This window comes from Malaclemys terrapin, chromosome 10 (assembly GCF_027887155.1).
Source record: "Malaclemys terrapin pileata isolate rMalTer1 chromosome 10, rMalTer1.hap1, whole genome shotgun sequence".
Classification (NCBI taxonomy): domain Eukaryota; kingdom Metazoa; phylum Chordata; order Testudines; family Emydidae; genus Malaclemys; species Malaclemys terrapin.
The window spans coordinates 57,812,855-57,837,234 of record NC_071514.1 but is presented as its reverse complement, the minus strand read 5'-3'; the positions used below and the strand labels follow the sequence as shown (position 1 = coordinate 57,837,234).

The 24,380-nt window shown below is 46.4% G+C and overlaps 2 protein-coding genes and 1 long non-coding RNA gene across 7 annotated transcripts in view; 1 reads left to right on the top strand and 2 right to left on the bottom strand.

Annotated features, from left to right (window-relative positions):
- The window catches only part of SEC14L5 (SEC14 like lipid binding 5), a 55,205-nt gene extending 39,021 nt beyond the window's left edge, over window positions 1-16,184 (bottom strand). Inside the window, exons 1-2 of the mRNA XM_054042302.1 lie at window positions 16,109-16,184; window positions 7,865-7,941 (exon numbers count right to left, since the gene is read on the bottom strand). Of these exons, the coding sequence (XP_053898277.1) occupies window positions 7,865-7,927 (63 nt within the window). The 5' untranslated portion in view covers window positions 7,928-7,941; window positions 16,109-16,184. The remainder of the gene's footprint in view (window positions 1-7,864; window positions 7,942-16,108) is intronic.
- LOC128844506 (uncharacterized) lies at window positions 15,312-20,517 on the top strand. Of its 4 annotated transcripts, none has more exons than XR_008446484.1 (3): window positions 15,312-15,426; window positions 17,255-17,516; window positions 20,152-20,517. It is a non-coding gene; the product is annotated as an uncharacterized LOC128844506 (long non-coding RNA). The 4 variants fall into 4 exon arrangements; XR_008446485.1 differs by having other exon boundaries at window positions 15,314-15,426; window positions 17,335-17,516; XR_008446486.1 differs by lacking the exon at window positions 15,312-15,426 and adding an exon at window positions 15,781-15,854 and having other exon boundaries at window positions 17,335-17,516.
- Window positions 20,518-21,193: 676 nt separating this feature from the next.
- LOC128844500 (syntaxin-binding protein 4-like) overlaps window positions 21,194-24,380 on the bottom strand; it is a 113,528-nt gene continuing 110,341 nt past the window's right edge. For both annotated transcript variants that reach the window (XM_054042293.1, XM_054042294.1), the window contains exons 20-22: window positions 24,191-24,327; window positions 23,493-23,550; window positions 21,194-22,125 (exon numbers count right to left, since the gene is read on the bottom strand). In XM_054042293.1, the coding sequence (XP_053898268.1) occupies window positions 22,020-22,125; window positions 23,493-23,550; window positions 24,191-24,327 (301 nt within the window). In that variant the 3' untranslated portion in view covers window positions 21,194-22,019. The remainder of the gene's footprint in view (window positions 22,126-23,492; window positions 23,551-24,190; window positions 24,328-24,380) is intronic.

Here is a 24,380-nt window from a genome sequence, read left to right as displayed (position 1 = left end):
TCAAAAAGAGGCTGGACAGCCATCTCTCTTGGATGGTTTCGCCACAACAAATCCTGCATCTTGGCAGGACGTTAAACACGATGACCTTGCGGTCCCTTCTAACCCTATGGTTCTATGGCTCAGACGTTGTGTCAACCATCATCCAAGGCTCGAAGAGAGTGGACTTTAGCCAGCAGTCCTTTCTGTGTCTGCTTAAGTCAGGCCAGCACTTAGGGAGACCCTGTGTGGTGACACATGGCAGCTCAGGCTCTATGGGTTAGTCTAGGAGACCAACAAGGGCCATATGTGTGTCCAGCAAACAGAATAAAGAATCTTCATGATATTCATCATAAGAGAACCCTCCCTCTTGTCTACCCAAGGGTAACACAAGAGAAAACATGGGTGGGGTTGGGGGTGGAGGGAAGGTGCAGAGGAGTCAGGACTCCACCAGGGGAAAAACCCCTCCAAAAACACGCAAAGCAGTTATGGAGATAGGTGAGAGCTTTCTGTGACTGAGCAAATACTTCCGCTCCAGCCCAGAGATCCACTGGACTCCAGAGCTATAAACACTTATCTAGTGTTAGCGCCTTCTGGACGGGAGCCAATGATCTGCCTCATTCCTTCAGACTCAGTGAAAGGAACAATTCAGTTAATTCCAGCTGGTTATTACAATGCATCCACAACTGGGCGACACAGCAGACCTTCCAGGACCACGACATGCGCTGTAGCTGGATGCTGCTAATCCTGGAAATCACCGACCTGCCCCATCTCCCATCTGACAGGAAACACCATTCCAGTCAGGCTATTCTGCTACAGTATTCGCCTTCATTTGCTATCTAAATACAAACCTACCGAAGGTCCCCTTGATGCCAACAGGCAGAGGACACAGAGGGTGCAGCACCTAAGGTTGTACAGGGATCCCCTGCGTTGGATATCTGCATAGCAGTTCTCTCATTCTGCTCTTTGGTGGTCTCCACCGACAGCCAGTAGCCCACTGCTCGTCATAACCATTGTGAAACATACCTATGGATAATATTGAAGGAGTTAAGAGGAGAAAATGATGCTCTTAAGGTCTTGGCGTTAAGGCAGGTCCCCAGCAGGTGACATAGCTTGGAGATGTTCCCTTCAGGCAGGAGGAGGTAAGTGATGCACCAGGCCAGACAGGGAGATGGGTATTATATGTCTATTTGCATACTGAGCCAAGTACACAAGCACAGACTGCAAAAAAAAAAAAAAAAACCAAAAAAAAAAAAAAAAAAAAAAACGACAGTGTAAAAAACTGCAGGGGCTATTCTGTGTATGAATAAACATAAAGGGCTGGGCTGGCATATCCTGGAGTACATAGAGATACACAGAATCCTTCACCGAGGAGGCAAACTGACAGTGTGCAGGTCTCATGAGAGAAGGGTCGCAGCCAGCCGGCTGCTACTTGACTCTCTGAGCTTTGTTAAACTAACACTGGATTTCACTATAGAGAGATGCAAGTCCTGCGAGTTAAGCAGAGCAGTGATCTGAGATGGACCTGGTATGCTGGGGTGTACTGCTCCTTGTGGTATGCACAGTTTTGCTGCTCCCAGAGCGCCCAGGGGTTAGACACTCCAGGGAGAAGCTCGGAGGGCTTGAATGTGCCTGTTGCTAACCTGGGGGGGGGGGGTAGTGGGTGCCTCCCAACCCTGGTTACCCCCAGGAAGCATTACACAGGTCAAGACATGATCAACCATCAGGATATGTTGGCCTCTGCAAACGACCCTTCAGCAGTGGGGCCAGAAGCCACACTCTACTGAGGAACGATTGCTAGTTGGACAAATTTCCCATGTCCCACTTTGGGGAAAGTCTGGTATCTTGGAGAAGGAAGGTAGTGAAGCAAAGCGCCCAGGGGCAGCCAGGCTCTTGGGGAGAGGAGCAGAGCAGGCCAGATGTACCATTGGACACATACAGACCAGTGAAAAGTTTGATCCACGTTATTACAAATAAAATGCAGGGAAGTGCACATGCATCGCACCCTTGTGCGAGACAGGACAGTTTCAGCCAGTCATTTCCAGAAGCTGCAGTGGGAATTCAGGTAGGCAGGACGTAACCCAGATTGGAATTTGGCCAAGAAACTGTGGTTAACAGACTTACACTCTTACCAAAAGTGCCCTACCTGAAATATTTAATACCCACAAGAGCCCAGGGTCCTCAATTTTACTTTGTCAATTGAGTTCTTCAGGACAGGGACCATCTTCTCTTTATGCACAATGTATCTAGTACAGTGGGGCCCAAGCAGGTTTTTAGGTGCTACTGGAATACAAATAATAAGGACATCTCCAACAGCACAGTGCTCCCTAACGCCATGCCAGGGCCTTGATTCAGTACGGATAAAAGTACAACATCCGCCTCTGGTGACCCTCAGAGCTCCCCCATCCAGGTGCTGACCTACAATGACCCTGCTCAGCTTGAGCTCACATCATCACAGCACATGGTGATGTGTCTGCAAACAAGAAAGAGAGGATAGACTGAAGGAAGAGTCTAGGGCCTGAGGATGCATTGTATGGACTCCAGTGAAAGGAAGCTTACATTCCTTTTGGGTGGATCTGCCCTAGAATTCATGTAGTTCTGGGCTCAGTCCCTCCCAACTATTCAAATGGAATACTTCGAAGCCAACAGAAGTCTCAACCCCAACACTGCCTCAGTACAACACACTAAGCATCAACAACAGAAGGCAGCTAAGGGAAAGAAGTTTTTGATGTTCCCAAAAATATACATATTAAAGTCCAGAGTAAACAAATGCAACTAGCAGCTGTTTCAGAGCCCTGGATGAATCAAATAGCTGCTCTCAGCAGCAAAGAGCATTTATCAAGCACTTCATATTCAGTACGTGGGAACCATCCTACACCACCAGCTAGAGAGGAATGCATCAGAGGCGGTCTGCTCAGACTGCTGCTGCTCACTCTGCTTAATAATGGAGAGGTATAGAAACTGGACAAGCGAAGGCAGCTAAGACAGCGCGTCTAACCGGGGATGTCATTTTTGGTATCTGTCCAATGAGAGTAACTTGGGCATGAGGATGTCGTGCTGTTTGTACCGCATCAGCGCAACATGGTACTGTGGCCTCAAACCATCAGGTCACACTGAAGCTTGTCATAAAACAGTGGGACTTTTGTGGGCTCTGAAAGAGTATTGAGACCCATTAGCTTCTCCCAGTCACATTAAGAATAATCCAGGAACTAACAGGGCAGGCTGGAGAGTGGAAGAGAGGAGACATCTTCCTATAAAATATTTGATATGGACCATTGTTAGATACAGGTATCCAGGTAAAAAGACCATTAGTCTGCACTCAGAGGGCAATTTCTAGAGGTTTAATTATTCCATTAAAACGAGACTTGGTTTCCCACAGTAACACCCATTTTGCAAGTACTGCACTGATCTATACTAGGCAATTTCATGAGCCACGTATGAGTTGCTCAGCTCCCATCAATGTACAGGGATGGTTATTTTGAAACCCTTTTTTCCACCTCTTGCTCATCTCAGATACTCCGGGCTAGTGTCAGCCAGAAATGCCATGACAGACACACTCTGAAAACTGCGTCACTGTCTAGGTCACGCCAGCTCCTAAGGAACCTTGGAGCAGTGGCCAGGCAGGCTGCTCGCTGCCAAGTGCAGTCGTGTGTCAGTCGCAGAACGTTCAAGGGCAGAGTGGGTAACATGCACCTGCAGGCAAGTGCCTCTCTGGCACTTCCTCAGTTACGGAGACGCTGCACTCAGAGCTCCATCCAATCTTCGGCTGCTCTGTACAGACCTCTCCCATCTGCTGCAGCATTCTAGCTGCTTAGAGTAGATTCCAGCTACTCAGAGATTGCTCTCCTTGCTGCAGGGGGAATACTCTCCTGCTAACAGGATCCAAGCTTGAAAATGGAGGTTGCAGAAGCAGAAATGTGTGTAACCTACCTTTCTGTTAAAATTCTGATTCTGCTGATCAGAGATATAAATCTAGACTTTCACTTTTAACCAGTTAGGGACTCCTCAACCTGATTGAGATGTACTGGGATGTATCAATACCGTAAACTTTATAAAACATTGGACTGCAGTTGACCTAGATACCCTTCCTGTCTGCATGTCTTGTCATACAGATAATATGAAACGTTGTTGTATCCATATGGGATGGATGGATTGATCCATGGATCCTATAGATAGATGCACTGAACCGGTCATTCTATTGCAAACAAACCCATAAAACAACAGGGCATCTGCTAGTCACTGCCACGCTTGCAATGTTATACCATTTTTTACCACCCTTTATCTTATCAAGTTAGATTGTAAGCTCTTAAGACTGTCTTACTCTGTATCTGTGCAGCACCTGGCACAATACAAATGAGCTTTTGGGTCAGACAGAGGACTGTACATACCTTTCAACAACTGTAGCGGTGATCAGGGAAGGCATAATACAGAAGAGTTTGACTGACAGTCAGTCAGACCTTTAATCTGTTTACACCCTAATATGTACCTTCCTTAAATGTGACCTGAAGCTTATATAAAGCTATTTAAAATCCAAGCTTCACAACAGAATACACATGGGCACTGAGGAATTACAAATCAAAGCCAGACATGTCCCATTATTATTATTTACTCTGGTTGAGTCCTTTAGGCACTGCTGGGATTGGGGCCCTATTGTGCCAAGTGCGGTCCATACACTCCCTACCCCACAACACCCAGAGCCTGAATAGACAGGTAGTACTGTCATCCCCATTTTACAAATGGGGGAACTGAGGCAAACAGATGCAAAGCCCAAGGTCACATAGGGGATCTGTCATGGAACTAGGAGTTGAACTCAGGTCCTCTGCTTCCAAGTCCAGTGCCTCAAGCACAAGACCATCCTTCCACCCCATGAATCACTGTACTGAATCATTGCACTCCAGAAAACATGCCCATAGCATTTTGGGGCATTCCAATACCGAAGAGGATGAGAATGCTTGGCTTATGGTGACACGTAAGTATGAGCATAAGTGACGGCAAAGTCGTTTGCTGAAGGGCGAGCTGGTTTCATTTTACTCCCACTCTCCATGCGTAACTGCCACCCAGTGACAGTTTAGCACTCTGCATCTGTGCGAAATGCTCACTGCCTCCCACACTAATGGAACATTCTGTTTAAATCCGTCTAATAGGATAATTGAGACTGCACCGTGACTGATCCGCTGTTACTAGATTCAAATGTCAGCATCTCTAGAATCTTTGTGACTTCAGCCTTCACGCTAACAGCACGTTATGCCTGGCGGGGTGAGGATGCTGGGCCTCAGGAGATCTGGGTTTCACTCCTGGCTCTGCCACAGACTCCCTGTGGTAGACAAGGCCACACAGAGTAAAGGCCTCACATGGGCCACGTGACCTTGGACAAGTAACTGCATCTCTGTGCCTCAGTTCCCCCCCACCCCATCTGTAAAATGCACCTAATACCTTTGCAGAGATGACACAAGGCTTAGTTATTTAGACATATAAAGGACTAAATGTCACTTTTTGTTCCCAAAGTCTTCAAACCACAGGGAGCTAGCAGTTCTGTCAAGTAGAAAGCATCCTGAAACCAAAAGCAAACAGAACTAAACCACTCGAAAATAAACCCATCAAGCCTTGGCCTCCAGGAGTTCTGCTAACCAGCTTACAAAGGATTTGTCTAGAGGCAAACGTCCTTATATTAGCAGGCAATCTATTGACTAGCATCTGGCATCAGGGCAATCCTGCTAAGATAGACTGTGATGGTGCTGAGAAGCACACGCACATCTGGCATATTAGTGCTGTTCGCACATCTCTTTGTAATGAACATTGCTGTATTGTTTTAACAGGCTGCACAGAGTCAGCATGGAAGGGAAGACGCAGAAAGCTCCTACCACAGCAAGCAACATGCTTCATTAGCCTGGGATATGTTTTGCCAATTTCCATAGCACACATGGCCCTGGCAGTTTGCTTCACAAATTAGCAAGGACAGAAAGCAAGTGAAAAGAATCAGTCCAACACTGAAGAAGAGAGGGCCGTACGCTTTGCCTTGCACACTAGGTTGGTTGTGAAGGAGCCTCCAGGGGACTGGATTCCTCTCAGTTTAGAGAGCACCACCACCATAATGGTACATTCAAAATTTAGGAGCCAACTGCAAGAGCCTGCCAGCCAGTCTTAACTGCTGTGACAAGAGGCAGGATGAGCGGCTGTTTTGGATAACCAGGTCCCAGACCAGTTATATAGTAATAAACCAGCTGTACATTAGGAAAGGCACCAGGGGCCACTACCGTCATGCAGGAATCCAGACATAGCAATGGGGCCAATAGGAACCCAAGGCTGCAAACCATTCTAGGGAATGGTGCATACATCCTCCATCCATGGACACACTTCAACCCATTCATCTAAATGTTTCCCCCCTTTTCCTCACCATCTGTGTCAGTCACTAGGAAAAGCTAGAGACCTACTTCAGTAGTAAGGGCACATGGAACATACTGGGGATGTTCCGACCCAAAAAGGCTCAGTCTTCCCGAGCAGCTACACAACCACTGAACAAGATGTGACAAGATGAACCCATATGTGGGCCTCTGAGCTGTATGACCAGCTGCTCAGTGTTTCCCTCTGAAGTCTCCCGGAGCAAGGCGCAAGCCCACCCAAGGGATATTCAGCTCATTCCTTAGAAATCAGTAGGTGAGTCAGAAATATCACACTAGGAGTAGTAGCAAAAACCACCCAGCTATAGAACCAGAGCCCTTACCTTTATCCACCATGATGGGCATCACATAAGGCTGATCGGCCTTTTTTGAACTACAAAATTTATCAAAATTTTAAAGGGAAAAAATGGGAATTCCCCCCCCCCCCCCCCCCCCCAAGAGATTCCCTCCCTCTACCCTCCACTTTTTAACCAGCTCTAATCACACTTATCTACATAGTCATGGTCCCATACACAGATCTCCTGTCAGATTGAGAAGGATCAGAGAAACCTATGGAATCGGTTCATCGCCACTTATTAATAATATTCCCTCACCATGGGAGTTTCTAAACAAAATGGTATTTAGGGAGGCTGCGAATATCCACAGATGGTTCCTTAAACAAGGGCCTAACCAAGCACAGCTGGCTGCTTGCCCTTTCACAGGCACTGATAGCCTTTACCAACAACAGTCCCGCTGGCTTTAAGAATCAGGTGTGAAGGATGCAGATCTATCTTACAGACGGCTGCTCAGGGACCTACGCACAAACTCCCCTTCAGTGAAGCAAACACGGTAAAGAAAAAAAAAAAATGTAACCAGCACAGATGGCATGTTTTTTCCTCTCCTTCTGACACTGTTCTCATGCCCATGGGCAAGAAATAAACTAATTTTACTAGATTAAAAGAATACTTAGACTGAAGCAGATTTTGATTATTTCTAGAGTACGGCAGTGAATGTAGAAGATTGCAATGGAAGGAAGAAGTCTGTGCCCCGAACTCACCCTAAAGAGAAGTTCCTCTAAAATCAGTGGTACCCAACCTTATTGCACAGGAGGGCCATATAAACCTAAGCACACCCTTGTGTGGGCCAAACAGATTCTACATATTTTAATAAGTCTTAAAGTCTCCCATATTGATTTATATTTTAAGTTCAGCTTGTTTCATATGTATTTATATAGAAACAACCTATGTACAATATTGTTTATTTAGGCAGTTGTGTAAACTAAAATGTAAACATGACAAAACACTAACGAATCGGCCATTAGTATATTGCACTGAAGTAGGCCTCAGGCCTTATGAAATGCCCTGGTGGGCCGTGTATGGCTCGTGGACCCTGCTCTAAATAACCCATGATCTCACACCGGAGCCCCAACACCTCCCACCACCTGACAACGCCATAAGTTGCAGTCGAGCGTTTAGCTGTAGGAGGAGACGTAGAAGTGCAACATCACTCACCGCCATGACGAGCTCAAAGGGATATTTGTAGACTCGAACAGGGGACTGGTACTTCTGCACCATTTTTAAACGCACACCTGCAATGGGAAGGGAATAGTGGCTTTTAGATTTTTACACTGAACACTTCAACTCTAATAAGCATCATCATTTATTTTGCATTTTTCATCACTAGACCTTAAGGTGCTGTGCAAAAGGAGGACAGCATCATTATCGCCATTTTACAGCCCAGGTAACTAAGGCACAGAGGGGTGAAGTGATTTGCCTAAGGGTCACCCAGCAGGCCAGCAGCACAGTCAGGAATAGAACCCAGGTCTCCCTTGTCCCAGTGTAATGCTGTACCCACTAGGCCACACTGTCTTGCATATAAGCAGTGCACATTTCTGCTTCTCAACACCATTGCTGTGAATCCCATTTAGAACTTAAATGCAACTTACAACAGCAGCACAAGTTCAGAGCATGAAACAGATTTCTAAGTCAAAGAGCTGCTAGACCATACCTGGGAGAACGAGACCCTTAGGCAGCTCACCAAGCCTGAATTCTAACTTGTGTCTTCTACCCGATGTCTCATACCACCACACAAATCCACAGTGCTGGAACAGTTACACCTGCATCTCCTTGTCTGGCACGTGGGATTTAAAACACCTCTTAAGCCACCTGATTAAGAAAGCCAAAGGAGGCAGAGTGCTTACAAAACCTGCCCACCACTTAACTAGGAATCGCAACCCACTGACAAGTGACAACGCCAACTGCTTACAGTGGAATGAAGGAAAACAACTGCCTTGGTTACAAACAGTACAGACCTCAGCACTTCCTTTATCCAAGTCACCTCTCACTGATCCCATCAAAATCCCTCTGCTGGGGTTTTAACCCTCAAACACATGCCAGTAACTAGCATCCCAAGAGAATACATATACCCTTAGAAAAAAACTTGTTACATGGCTTTTTGCAAGTCCTTCCCCTGCTATTAATACCAAGTGTCTGAGAACACAGAAGAGAGGCTCTGGGTCTGAGAATCCATGCTGCTCCTACCCCACTCAAATTCCAGTGCTGTGCAGACACTGAAAGTACTGTCGCTCAGCACTGAACTCAACGGCTAGGACACAGAACTACTAATCCCTGCTTTAAGCCAAGGATTGGAGGTGAAACGGAGCTAAAAGGCTCTAAGCAGCAATACACCCACCAGCTTCAGGAAGATTTCGACAAGAATGCCACTTTAGCCTCTCACAGGTCTAAGCATCTCAATATTAGGAGGGGGGGTAGGGAGGATTTGCAAAGAGAACAGCCTGTCACAGTTCAGACACTTCAAAAAGTTTGAGTACCTGAATGAAGTTTGGGGATGGCTCGTAGTAGGAGAGTCTCACATTCAGCCAGAGAGACAACTCTTTAGGTCCATACGACAGGTTCAGGGCTCAATGGATCTTAGAGAAACAGCATCAGCATTGAAATTGAATAGAGGCAAGCCCAATAGTGTGGAGAGATTCCATCACCAGGGCACCCGATACCAGAGGAAAGCAAACAGGGCGAGGGCAAATGAGCACCCAGAAAGCTAGGCTGGTATCATGTAACAGGTACCCGAGCCAAAAGGAGTACAGGGCACCTTGTAACATAAGGCTGTAATTTGATTATGTAACTGTGATACCTGGCCTGTGCAGGGACCTTCTGGGTAAGTGCTAACATAGTGGAAGAATCCTAGCAGCCAAAGGTATTTAGCCGTGATCCGGTTAGCACTCGCTGACCTAGCTCCCGTATATGAAATCCTGCCCTCTCTCTACAGAGGGGGCAAAGAGTCCTCCAAGGAGAAAGCAGCAACCCAGAAAAGAGCAGTCAGTCTTAATCTGTGTCCACGCTAGAGAAATGAGCCATTGCTAACTGACCACCGGAATGGCACCAGCATGAGGTCCAACAAGGCAGCATAACAGTAGCCATGCTGTTTTAGGTATAGTTTTGTTTTGCCTGTACTTGCGCTGTACCATACTGTTACAAAGTTACTACCCCCCTGGGTGCCTATTCCACAATTCCCAGCCAAATTCCCTGTAGCAGTGGCTTGAGAAAGAGTTTGAAAGGTCTAGGAGTCAAGGGGGGCTGTGGTAGAAAATAAACTCAAAATGCCCTGGAAAATTCCCATCACTCCCAGGGAAAAGGTGCTGGCACAATTTCCATTTTCAGAAAAGCTCTAGGAATTCAGGATGAATGCCCACCTTTCACACAGCCAGAATGGCTTCTGCTGAAGCTTCTAGACAGTACTCATGAGACATCAAAGATAGCAGTGGAATGTACCTGAGATAGAGACTAGCAGTTGAGGAATTTCATGCTGCATCATACATACAACTTCCCCCCTCTGGACAGCACTTAGCACTATGTTCACTGGATAAAGCTTAGAGAGTGGGCGCAGACTATGGCCACGAACTAGTGGGCTAGAGTTGTTCTTCGGACCTGGGACAAGCAGCAATGGCTGCAGAACTTCAGACAGAAGGAGACTTGTACAACCTTCTGTGGTCAGACAGTACAGACATTGCAGCCCCTGAACTGCCTAGATGACAGCACTGTTCCTCATGGAAAACACCATAAGATCCTCCTATAGAAACCCAACCTACCTAGTTACTGGTCAGTTGGCCCAGTTTAGGGTTCAGAAATCCGTGGTGGCAGATGTCACCATGAAGGTAGGTATGCAGGAACACTACATAATGCCTTGTACGGGCATGTTACTGAGATGACCAGTATAGCAGAGATCATTGAAGAACTTTTCAGCAGCAGATTTCCCAAACTGTGCAGGAGCTATTGATGGAACTCATGTGCCTACTCTTGGCCAGTCTCCAGGAATACATTAACCAATGGATACTACTCAGTAGCGGTGCAAGTCTTAAATGGATCACCTGGGCAAGGGCCCAGCTGTGTAGAGAATGGCTGAGTGATGTGCCCACGGCCAATTTTTTTTTTTCCCAGAAATTCATGACTTTGAGGGAAAGGGACTATATTCCCACTGAGGAATATTAACAAAGCCTCCATCTCTACAGTGATTCTAGGTGAACCTGTCTACCCACTTTTACCATGGCTCATGAAGTCATTCCCAGATTACACAAGCCTTAGACAATGGTGAATCAGCTACAGATTCTGCAGGGGACAACACTGTGATGGAGTGAAGGTGGAGATGTCCTAATCCACAACAGTTTAGTAACTAATGTAGCAATATCATCTGCCTGCTGCAATTTGAACAAGTAAAAGAAAACGGGGTCCTTAAGGAGCAGGGAAGTGAGTAAGCAGTAGGGCAAGCAGCAACCTGTGCATCGAAAGGCAAGCTATTGCAACTGGGGCTGTTACTGATTAGCCCAGCCTCCAGACAGCATGCTGTTCAAATTAGAACTATTCTGTACCCTTTGCTATACAGATGGGTGAACTGGGGGAAAGAGCCTGTAGGTCTGATTCTAAATAAAATGCTAATATCTAGCTTACAATTTTTATTATTCCCATGACAGCTTTTTTCTTTTATCTTTGTATAGGCAAAAAGATTTTATGACGTGTAGCCAGATGTGAAATTCCCATCCTGTGTTTCTATACAGGAACTACAACAACATAAGAGCACAAGTGCAACTAAAAAGTCAAATCACTTACACACTCCACTGCAGCACTTACTTCTGGGTGGGATTTCAAGAGTGCTTTGGGGAGTAGGAGTACACGTGGAATGGTTTACTGCAGTTATTTCTCATTGTTCAACAGTGATTTGGCTTAGAGTTGGAGGGACATTGTCGAGGACAAAAAAACAAAAAAACAAAAACTGTTGAGCAATCGATATTAAAGGGTGCTACTTGTCTGATTTTTTCTGGAATCTACTGTATTACACATACAATGACCAGCTGCAGTATCAAACCAGACTAGCATTTACAGTAACTAAAACCATAGTATTTTACAGAAAGAAGTGTATGTTTGGGGTTCTCATTTTCCTTGCCCCATTCATGTGAAAGTGGGGAATGCCTGAGAAACTACTGGAGAGTAGGGGGAAGAGCAACAATAGTGCTGTCCTGGCTAGCACATTTGTATTGACAGGAGTCAGTTGCTGGATCAACTATGCAGTCATGTTTTCTTGACTTCTTAAGTTCTCTCACTGGAACCATCTGTTCTCATGTCTCTCCTTCCTTGCCTTCTGGAAATCTCTGGAGATTCTAGAATCTCCTGCCTAAAGCTGTTCTGTCCTCCAGAAGTGAACCTCATCCTCATAACCAAAGCATTCGATCAGAATCCCTTTTCCATCTCTCGATAACAAACAATAGGACTTTCCAGCTTCTCTTTTTTCTTGGATCTCAGATCCACCAACCATTCCACCAATTTGGATCCTGTCCACCTGCCTCTACGCCTATTGAGCAATATGGCCATTACAATGAAAAATAAGTGACAGGGTTATTAACCTAGCAATATCTCATCCATTCATTGGAATACCAAGGGATACAATAAAATTATGCTACAAAAGTGGAGTGGTACAAAGGAAGGAGGAGGAGTGGTGGAGACTAGCAGAACAAGGGAGAAGCAAACACTTCCAGCTAGGGTCTCAAGATAAGCCCCCGTTGAGACCTAATACAATGCAAAGCTGCATACTTGGCATAGAAGGCTGCTCATACCCAGGTTTCTTCTCCTGCCAAACTGGCTTGAATGCCATTTCCACAGTGTGTCTGTATCCTGGGATTTCCCAGAGAGATCCTGGCAACATGTTGGGAATCTCTCAGGCTGGCATCTCCCATGCCATCTCCTCATTCCTCTTGGGCACCCGGTTCAAAAGGTGGCATTCGCACTACTGCATTGCAAGTAGTCTCCATGCTAGCTAGTAGCATAGGAGGCTGCATGTAAGGTCCAATAATTCAGTCCAGCTTAGAGAACAGATACATTTTACATGCAGAGCTGGACCTACTTTTGTTGTCCCAGGCTTTATTGGAAGGAACTCTGGTTCCAATATTTAATCTTTGCACAGTACCGCTTGCTGTTCTAATTAAAGCCCATACCCCCAATTACACAGCACAGAGCTCCTTACAGAGTTCAGCCTCTCCCAGAGCTCATCTCCCCAGATGGCCACCAGCACCTGCATGTCAGCCTCAGGCCAGCTGGCAGCAAGCTTCTAGAGGAAAGCGCTAGACATGCTAGCGGATGAAGTTGATCACTGGCCAAACAGCATATAACTGAGTGCCATGGTGTGTGTGGTGCTATTTGTACAGCTAAGTGGCTTCAAACATACTTGGCCCTGGTGTAGTGGAGTTCACAGAGTGGAACTGACAGGCTGTATAGACAGCGACTGATGCACTAAGAAGATCTACTACACCACTGGGACTGTTATGCAGGCACCTCCTGTTCACAAAGGCACAGCACCAGTGGAGAAGAGGCTGAATTGGAGCTTTGAGCAAGGCTCACCATTGTATCATCTTCAAACAGTTTCATGATATAGGCAGGCGTTCTTATTGCTGCACAAGTCATGGATTCAATATGTTACCAGTGTGCTAAGGGAACCCAAACTACTAGTATGCCAACCCAGAGAAGTGTCAGGCCTGGTTTAACCCTGCACTAAAGCCAATCAAGGTGCACACAGGAGCTGAGCCAAGTATATCAGTACTTTTATAGTAACTTGCAGGGGCCACTCTTTGAAATTAGAAATATTTGGGCCTCGTTTTCAGCAACCCACAGTTCTCAGTGACATAAAATGGAGTTGTGCACAACCTGCCCTTTTGAAAGTCCTTTGTTTAAAAATATTATTTAAAAGGTCATTTAGTAAGACCCACACAAAACCAGAGCTTAGCATTCCATCCACTGAATTCCATATTGCATTTAAATGCAAGACACACTTCTTCAGTATTGCCTTCTCGGATATAAAAACAGAGTGTAACATGGACAACAAAACAAAACAAAAAAACCCTAACACCATCAAAGAAACCCTACCAAAACACACCTCTGAATTAACAGACAATTTGCACCTGGAGAGAGGAGGAGAAAACACCACAAAAAAGGCATTCATCATCTTGCTTAATACACTACTGGAAGATTATTACTCCAATACCATGGTGATGATCCTAGAATAAGAAGCTATATAGAAAAGAGTTTAATGATATCCGTGATGAGGCTGGGGCAGACATGCCAATATTAGCTCCGTGTTTAGTTCGAGCCCAGGCAGAAGGGAAGAGACTTTTAAAGGATAAGACTGCTAAGGGAAAAGAGTTGTTTTCAAGAGTTTAAAAAAAATCAGAAGGCAAGAGAAGTTAGATATGGGAACCAGAAATAGAAGGCAACTAAGTACTTAGTCTTTTTTTTTTCCTAAATGAATTTTACAGTGTAAAGTGATTTACTGCAAGATAGAAGAGTTTTCAGGCTTGTCAGTTACTCATCACCACTCCAACAGCTTTACTCCTCTCTCCGCTCCCCTGAGGTTCCTAACTAAGATCTTCTCCAACTTCTCCCATCAGCAAGACTGACATTTTTTCATGTCTCCTTCATTCCACCCACTAGTCCCTTCCTTGAGCTGTACTCATCCATACATCCCCACTCTCCTACCCACAGACATAGTGCCTGCACCAGGCAACTTTAGAGAATCCCACCCATGCTACTGCTTGTTCAGTTGCACCAGTGGAGCCCTAGTACATGCAAGCCTCTGGTGTTCTATCAGAGAGCACAAGATATACCTGTCCAGCACCACCGACAGTCTTGCCTTAGGGCTGCCAACTTGCAGCTGATGCAAGGGGAATTTTCTTCTAAGCTACTCTAGAGTAACCTTACTAGGAAGTCTTCAGCATCTAATGGGCAGAAATCAAATCCCGGTTGGTTCAAGTGAGAATAGACCATTATTAACTTTTTCCACATCATACAGCAGTTTACCCCTATCCATTGTTACGAGTCTGGAACTACCAAAGGTTGTGGGACACACTGGATCAGCAGGTATCAGAACAGTTCAGGATTTAAGTGCATTGGGAAGGCTCCATGGGGTCCCACAGAGGATAAGTTAAGGAGAAAGTGTGATAAAGATCAGCATTCAGGGACATTAGCTGTTATGTGGGAGCCCAGGCCAGGATTAATACAGGGGCTGCAGGCCAGGTTGAGAAGCATCAGCAGAGCTGCGTGAGGGTTCACAACTGGAGCGGCGGGTAGTAAGTTTCCAGAGTTTATGGTTGCAAAGAAAAGCTGCTCGATGGGACCCACAGAAGTGCTGTCTTCCTGAGGCAGTGCCTGAGCTGCTGCTTAGCACCTAACTTTACCTAGCGGCTGCTCTCTGGGTAACTCACCTGAAGAGGAGCGCTGTGGCTGTGTGGCTCGAAAGCTTGTCTCTCTCACCAACAGAAGTTGTTATTACCTCACCCACCTTGTCTCTCCAGTTTTACAGGGGCTGTTTAGAGCCCTGTGGCCAGCAGCGAAATTGTCCAGAGTCCAATCAATTCCCTACTGCTGCACAAAGCTCAGAGCAGCAAGGAAGGCTGGCACTGGAGTTGCACAGAGGAAGAGATTCCCTCCGCCCTGCCCCTCACCCAGGAAGAGGGGGCTGGAGCGGACATGATCCTCAGGACAGGGGATGCGGCGGAATGATCCTTCTCCCCAACTGGGTGAGGCGGTGAGCAAAGCAAGCAGGGTCTAGGGCCAGCAGCCCAGTCTAGCCCCCGGGACAGCTCCCCGCCCTGGAGCGGCAATAGGGAGGTAGGGGGCGACTCCCCAGCGTTCACCCCGCTCTCCGGAGGGAGGGGCAGCTTATGGCACTGTCCCTGGCCCTGCCAGGAGAGCCCGGGGCGCCGCGGCGGACGGCTGGGGTGCACCGCCTACCAGGGTGGAAATAGTCAAGTACGGAGGGAACCGGAGCTCCGTCCCCACGGGATGCACCAGAGCCGGGGCTGGCCCATAGCAAAGCAGAAAGGCGGGGGCGGAGATGAGCCACCCGCATAGGGAGGGAAACTCTGAGGATGCGCCGGGGCTGGCCGGCGGGCTGCGGGGGAGCCGAGCCGGGCAGCGGCAGGGAGCTGCGGGGGAACCGAGCCGGGTGTGTGTGAGGCGGGCTGCGGGGGAGCTGAGCCGGGCAGCGGCAGGGAGCTGCGGGGCTGGCCGGCGGGCTGCAGGGGAGCTGCGGGGGAGCCGAGCTGGGTGTGTGGGAGGCGGGCTGCGGGGGAGCTGCGGGGGAGCCAAGCCGGGTGTGTGGGAGGCGGGCTGCGGGGGAGCTGGCACGGGGGGGAGGGGGCGGTAGGAAGCTGGGGGTGCTGCAGGGGCTGGGAGCCGGCCCCACTCTGCGGGACTCACCCTCACACCGCGTCGCGGAACAGCCAGACCGGATCCATGGCGGAGGCAGCGGCCCGGCCTTCTGCTGCCGCAGCCGTTCTCCCGGTCACCGGCATACAGCAGCCCTTCAATCGGCGCGCCGCCAGCGCCCCGCCCACTGTGCCGCATAGCCCCGCCCACTACACAGAGCCCCGCCCACTGTGCCTCACAGCTCCAGGTATAGTTAAGCCTGCAGATTTATTATTATTTTCATCAAAAATAAGGCATAGTGACCCCGAGTGCAGCAGAAGTGGGGGTACTAGGTGTACCATGACTGCTCCCTGCTTTTTATTCAAAAATGCCTTCCTGCTGGCCCTGCAGAGGGGCTCTGCCCCCTTCCTCCCACAAGAGCATCCTCCACGCCAGCCCCACAACTCTATTCCTGCCTGTTGAGGCTGGTGGGGTGAGTAGGGGCTGGTGAGCAGGCTCACCTTGCATCCACATCAAGCAGCAGGAGCTCCTGCAACTCTGGTCATGAGGGGAGGGGGAAGGCCATCCTGAGTAGCAGTGCAGTACTGCAGCCCTCCACACCTGATTGTCATGCCAGGAGCAGGATGCTGGGCCCAGCCCCGTGGGAGAGGAGCTGTGCTGCAGGGTAAGTGCTCACCAACTTCCACCCCCAGAAGCTGCCCTCCTCCCGGAGCTGGGGGGCAAGCTCGCTCTTCAGCTTCCCCTCTCCCCCCATCTCCCGCCCCTCTGCATGGGGCTGATGCCTGACTTTTGTCCCCCTGTAACTAACCTGCAGCCCTAGTCATGGTCCCACCTAGAGCATCATCCGCTACCCTGACCCCATTTGCACCACCCAGCCCCCTACCCTGCCTCAAGTTCTACCAAACAGCTGCCCCCCCACACACCTGAAGTCCTGCTGCGACCTACAGCCCCGCCTAACAGCTCCACTCCCTCCAGTATTATGTTTGGGCTACTGTGGCCCAATGCTGCACGTACTAGTAAGGCTGAGGAGTGAATGTTCTGTAATTAACAACATGTATGACCACATCCACAGGCCTAGTTCTTATTACAATTTATATACTGTATTCGTTGAGAAATAAATGTATCCCCCTTGGGGTTTAGAGAGCACAGCCCCATTCAAACATTGTCCTGAGGCAGAGGGAGTTCTGATTGCTCTAGGTCTAGCATGAGGAAGTGCAGGTTGTACCTGGGGAGTGGAGAGAGGGAGAGTGACCAGCTGTGTGTGTCTCGAGCTCCAGCCTACAGGAAGCAGGCCCTCACAAAGGGAAGTAGCGGAGAACCAGCCTGAAGCCTGGGAGGTACAGAGCAGCCGACCAGCGATGCCCCAGGACAGGAGGAGCACTGTGCCAGAGAGGAATCACCAAGAAAGACAAACTGAAGCCAGACCCAATATCACTGTTGCCCAGAGCTGCATGGAGCTGTGAGTACTGGAGCTTGTGACCTTGCATTGGGAATAAGGAGGGAGGCTATAGTGGGAGGTTATCATAGAAGAAGACACTGGAGGGGTTTGTTGAGGAAAGTTGGCTGGCGGCGACCACAACCAGGAGCACCCAAGACTCACTGCTGGATTGGAACTCTGCCAAGGATTCCTCAACTGTGAGTGTAGACGCATTGCTCGGTGTCTGCCCTTTCAGACTGTGGCACCACGGGGCCTTTCTCTAACAAACTCCTCTGGGAATACCCAGGGAAACAGGGAGCATCAAGGATGTACCCAGAGAGCAGCAGCAGCAGGGAAATTCTATAATCTGTCCTAGAAGTTTTTGGTTAGACTTTGTATTTCAGAATCCAGGGTAGAAGGAAGGTCCCTGTACTAAAGAAAAGTAGCATTCTGTGGACAACTCCCTCCATATTGTCACACTAAGCCCTTTTCCATTCTCCTTTCACATGTGCTTAATGATGATCCAGAGAAAATCAGTCTTGTTTAAACATTGAACAGCCTCTTTAAATATTAAACTGCAAAGTTCACCTAATTGTTAAAGCTGTATTTAAAGCAGCTTGGAAGCGAGTTTCCATTCTCCAATATTGGGCATGCACCTGGTGTCGCTCAATGGCGGGGCACTTTTCAGCACATCAACCAGCATCATGAGGCTCAGAAATGCCAGCTGACTCCAAAGCATTTTTCAGGGACATTTAGCTTGGGGATGAGAAATGGTTCTCAGCTAATAAACTTTCCAATTTTTAATCTAGCTTCATTTAACAAAAAGGCAGCAATCAGTTTCACTGGGCTTAGGGGTAAGCAAAAGCTTCCCCAACTAGGAATGTGCCTGACATGATTCATTCTGGGGAGATTTCTATAGAGAAATAAAATTATTATTATTATGCCCCTGTCTAGAAAGGCTCTCGTACTAGACTCTCAAACCCACTTACTGTGCTTCTCAAACACTGATGATGTAGCTTCACAACACCCCAGTGAGGTAGGTCAGTATAATTATCCCCATTTTACAGATGTAGAAACTGAGGCACAAAGGGATGAAGTGAGTTATCCAAGGTAAAAGACAGAGTCAGTACCACAGCTGGGAAGAGAATCCAGATCTCGAGTCCCGACCAACCACTAACCCAAATTATCCCTCATACAACAGCCTTACCTATCCCATCACAAAATATTGTATCAGTGATTCTTTACCGCACATATCTGCATCACTATTGATCCTTCAACATTTTACCCTTGGTACCTGGCTGTGCAGCCTCTTTTGTAGCTGTTAAATATTTTCGCTTATATCTTTTTTGTTTTGTTCATTAGGAAAAACAAAACAAAAACAAATAAGCAGCAAGAACTGAATCTTCTGTCATGCTTAAGCAAAAATGCACAGATCTAGTGAGTAAGAAACACCAAACCAGTGAAACACCAAACCCACAGCCTTCCAGGCCAAACTCCAGCCATTTTCATTTTGTTTCAATGTGTGATTGCAAGTTTGTGGTTGCAGTGCACTGAATGCAATCTAGGATTATGTTTTAATAACTTTAATGGGACAATATGGGCTCCCCTCTAGAGGATAACCCTTGTTATTTGTCACTAGTTTTAACTGCAGGTTGTAGTCCAATGCATTATACGGCTTCCTCATCTTTATTATAAATGCTCCTCCTTATTTCCATTAGAACATTTTGGGACCCCAGTTACATGGTCATAACAGCCACTGACACCAAGAGATCTTTTAGATACTACAGTGGTTAGTTTTATAGAGAATTCTACAATAGTGTCATACCAATTGCAACGGAAGGCAGAATTAGGTGCTTTATGGGAGTGCTAGAACAGGCCGTGTATAAATGAGATGCATTTCAGTTAGGTGCCTTTTCAACTGGCTTCTGTGCACATGCTATTTGTTTCTTTTTGCCTTTCCCATTTTGTCTCCTGGTTACTGTGGGAAGATGTCGGTGTTTCTGCTCTGCTTTCTGCCTCTAACCTAATGCCATATGCGTAACAGTAAGGCACGACAACAATTTTGTTATCCTAGCAAAAATCTACATCAATTCTGGCAGCATTATTCTCCTCAGATCTTAGCTTTCAACGTTTCTCTGAAAGGATAGTGGCTAGTAACAAGGCTATTAATAGTGGTGAAGTAATTTTTGTATGTATATTGTTTGTAAAGTGCTTTAGGAACTTTTTGGACAAAAAGTCACATATAAATAAGTGAATACAGGTGTGACAGTGCACTTCATATTTTTATAAAAATATGTTTGTAAGTGTGGATATGATGTAACTGGAATATACTTTATGCAAAAGGTCTCTTGTAAGGTATCATTACAAAGCTTATAATCTACCAAGTCTGTTCATCCTATTTGTATGAACGTATCATTTTTGTATCTGAAACTAGGAATATGAAATATAACAGAGGTCCTATTGTAATTATGCAAAGTGTGGGCCATTAATGGTGGTTTAGAATCTTGGTGGCACCCATTGACAAGGACAATTGGCTGTAGATGGTTTATTTACCTGCAATCCTTCTTGTGGACATGGGGGCCAGACTGTGGGTAATGAAGAATGAGGTCTTACAGTGACATGTGACCATGTCACCTGATACTGGAATCCATCTTAAATCTGGTGCTTTTCCATTTAGGAGGAGGGGTGAGAACCCAGAGAGACAAAGGATAACTGCCTTGGGCCAAAGCTATAAAAGGGAGTGGAACAGAACAAAGGTGGCCAGTCATGAGAAATTCCCTAGTTACCACCTGAGCTGGAACAAGGATTGTACCAGAGGAAAGGATTGGGCCCAGACTAGGAAGGAGTCTTGACTGTGAAAGAAGCTTATTAGAACATCAGAGGGTGAGATTTACCTGTATTCAGTTTCTTAAATGTATTAGGCTTAGGCTTGTGTGTTTTGTTCTATTTTGCTTGGTAATTTACTTTGTTCTGTGTGTTATTACTTGAAATCACTTAAATCCTACTTTTAGACTTAATAAAATCACTTTTGTTTATTAATTAATCCAGAGTAGGTGATTAATACCTGGGGGAGCAAACAGCTGTGCATATCTCTCATCTGTGTTATAGAGGGCAGACAATTCATGAGTTTACCATTTATAAGCTTTATACAGAGTAAAACAGATTTATTTGGGGTTTGGAGCCCATTGGGAGCCGGGTGTCTGGGTGCTGGAGATAGGAGTACCTGCTGAGTGGTTTTCAGTTAAAGCCTGCGGCTTTGGGGATATGGTTCAGACCCTGGGTCTGTGTTGGAGCAGAGTAGCGTGTCTGGCTCAACAAGACATGTTCTGGAGTCCCAAGCTGGCAGGGAAAATGGGCTCAGAGGTAGTTTCAGCACATCAGGTGACAGTCCCAAGGGGGTCTCTGTGACCAAACCTGTTAAAACAGGGTATTATTATTATGCACAGGCCTTCCTTTTACAATGTGTGGGACCTGTGTGGTTTTAAGTCCCAAAGAGGAAATTTGAAGCTATGCTTAAAAGTTCCTGGGTAAAAGGCTAGAACATGCCCATTTGTACTGTGATATCTCAGTTCAACTTGTTATTAGTTGCCAATATCTGTAATACAGAAGGGAAAAACTGAGGCTAAGAAGCAGCTGGCCCAAGCAGGTTAAACTCATCCCAGAGACTCAAACCGACCAACTCCAAACCTCACCAGCTCAGAAATCAAACACCCTCTAAGCAATGTTTTCATTTTATTTGCCAGACTGTGCTTTCATATCAGATCTCTACCATTTTCACTACTAACCCCATAAAACCTTGAACCACGTGGGTCTAGTTTCCAAAATGTTACACCACACCTTTACTGAAACATGTTCCATGGTGTCCTTTCTGTGCTCAGCACAGCTTACGGGTACCACATTATTGACATTGTTGGCTACCTCCGGGCTTCTTCTTTCCACTTCAAGCATTGCAGCTGGGATAAGCTTTACAAAAAACACATGATATGGATCCAAGACAGCTATAGACACTACAGAGTATGTTGGTTTCACTATAGTCCACTAAGCATCTGAAGAAGTGGTTTTTTACCCACGAAAGCTTATGCCCAAATAAAGCTGTCTTTAAGGTGCCACCGGACTCCTTGTTGTTTTTAAGTTTACTTTGGTTTTTCACATATGAAATCCCCAAAAGAAATCCTTTCAGGACCCATGTGTCCTTCTCTGGTTAGTCCATGCTCCTCTTTCTGTATAGAATGCCAGCTCTAAAGGCTGCCTGCCTGTGGGGTCCATGCATTCACATCCCCTCAGCGATAACTTTCCTGTTGTTTATAAAGCTGCAGAACCAAGAGAGAACAGCCTTGTATAATAATTCAGAGGTAGCCATGCGGGTGGGTTTGCTGCTTAAGTCTTAGGTGGCAAGTCAGAAGAATCAGTGTCTCAGCAGAAAACTCATGGATTTTTTGCTCTGCCTGGAAACTGAACTATCCATTCTGCATTCTGTCTGTCTCCCAGCAGAGCATCTGTGTTATGAATATACATGATTATGCATAGGAGTGCATCTCAGGAGATTTATGTAGTCTTCTCAGGCAGTTCCTTGGTTGGGCTCGAGGGCTGTGGGTCATCACTCTTGCTATGGGTCGGAGGAGGGGGCCATGTGGTTTTCTGATGAAGATGGCTGGAAACAGAAATCAGATTTTACAAAGGTGTGGGAGAAGAACACATATGGCAACTTAGTATAAAAACAGGATTCTGTGTTAAAGAAAGGGATGGTTTATGAAAAATATAAAGGTCACATGTTCTGCAGGACTATTTAATTGCCCTGTAAAATTTGCCAGTGCATCTGTTTTGCACACACTCAACAGAGGTGCTTGGAGATTTTTAGGATGCAGTTGAGATGGCCAGCTAAAGCTTTAGCCTGAGACAATGAAGCATACATTATTAAGGTCTCAAAAATAAGGCCCTAATTCAGCAAAGCACGTAAGCATATGTTTAACTTTAAAGCATGAGAGTATTCCCACTGAAGGGTGTAAGTGATCTGTAGAATTGGTACCTAAATACAACCCATGCTGATTGTACTCTGCTGAGTGATAGCTGGAGTGCATCAGAATTAAATGTGTGTGTTTATATATGTAGTTCTTGGAGCAAGTAATATTCACACCCTCAGCAGGGCTCTATTCATATTGAAGAACCATACAGTCGCCTAGGAAGATGTCGATCAGACAAGTCCTGGAGCCAGAAAACCCTACCTGCCCTGAAGAAAGGCAGGCTATAATACACACAACAGGAACTGGCACTAGAATTTGCCCTGCTCCCTGCTGGAACTCCTTTGCAGGACGAATGGCTTGCCTCGGAAGGAATTCATTTCCCTGACATCAGCATTCTCTGAAGGCTGGGTCTCTCTAGTACGGAAGAAGGAATATGGCCCCCTCTCACCTCTGCTGTCTCTGTGTTTTCTTTATTGCCACATCTGTGCCAGTCCATGGACCCCCTGATGTCTACCTATTCCTGTTCTAGTGCATGGGTTCTCTGCTCATACTTTCAACAGCCAGTCCTATACCAGCACCCCTTGCTTAGTGACTTGGCATTGCGATGCTGCCCACTGGCTCCCTAGAACATAACTTTTATATGGAATATACTTAAGACATGTGATATAAAATCCAGGAGCTGACTACTGCACAGGCTGTAATGGATTGTAATTAAGCTGATCTAGTGTTTCAGACTGAACGAGATCAGGAGACGAGATTTGGATGAAGCAGATCTACGTTTCAGAGTGTGAATGAGTGAGCCTGTTGCGTTCTATTTCAGGAAGGTGTACAACGTGTTGCCGTTTGTCTGGATGAAAACGATAAAGGGATACAAAATGAGCAATGTTCAATTTTAGCCATGTTTTCAAAAGAAGCTTTTTAATCTTTTTAACCAGAAAGATCTCAACAATCTACCACAACTGTACATGGACAGTGTTCTTCTGAAGGCTGAGATGTTTGTAAATACCTCCACCAGAACTAAGCAGAAATTAGAGGCCCAAGCAGACCTGACACTTACTCCTTGTAGTTTAGGTTTCCCTCCCCAGTCAGGCACTCGTCCCAGTTGTATGGCAATACTGCAGACACAGGAACACAGCCACCAGTTAACAAAGGGTCAGAAAACATCATTATTTGTTCCTTAACAGCAATGTACAATGCAACCAGCACTGGGAGCATAGTACCTGCATAAAGGATCTACCTACCCTGCTCACTGGAAATGTTTGGGGACCATCGGCTAAGTTCAGAATTGCTAGGCAAGACAGTTAACTTAAACTCAAACACGCTGAGTTAGAATCCCTTAGCCTGACTTACACCCACTTACCCAGAAGCAGGAGGTCTAAGCTGATAGACCTTCATGCCAAGGACACCTTGCACCTTTCTGTTAGCTGCTTTTCCTGCTAAACTCCTTTTTCTTGGTCCCTCGGTAGGAGTTACACCAATCTGAAGTGCCCTAGACTCCCTCCCCTCCAACTCCGTAGATCAAATTCAGAGATGATCCATACGGAGAGTGAGGTGTAAATTAATTGACCATCAGTAAGCAGGTGTGAATCTAAGTAAGTTTAAGGGAATCTAAACTGATTTAACAGATAAGGGGTGAAAGTGTAAGTTATACCAACAATAAGTGCCCTGCGTCTAGACTTTCTTAGCTTCAGACTCCCCTCTGAATTTGGGCCTCTACAGCTGCCTCATCACTGAGAAGAGTTATACAAAATTTACCATCCTTTGTGGTGTTAGCGAGGATGGGCTCCAACAATTCTTTAGCTTCTGATATCAACAGGTCCAGGAGATCTGGAGACGGAAGAGAAGCATCCGAGATTGCTTCTGTTTTATCCTCCTCTGTCCGACTGTTGACTCTTAAAAATAAAAGCAGATGTGTCAATCTTACCAGAATTAAAATGAGCAGCAC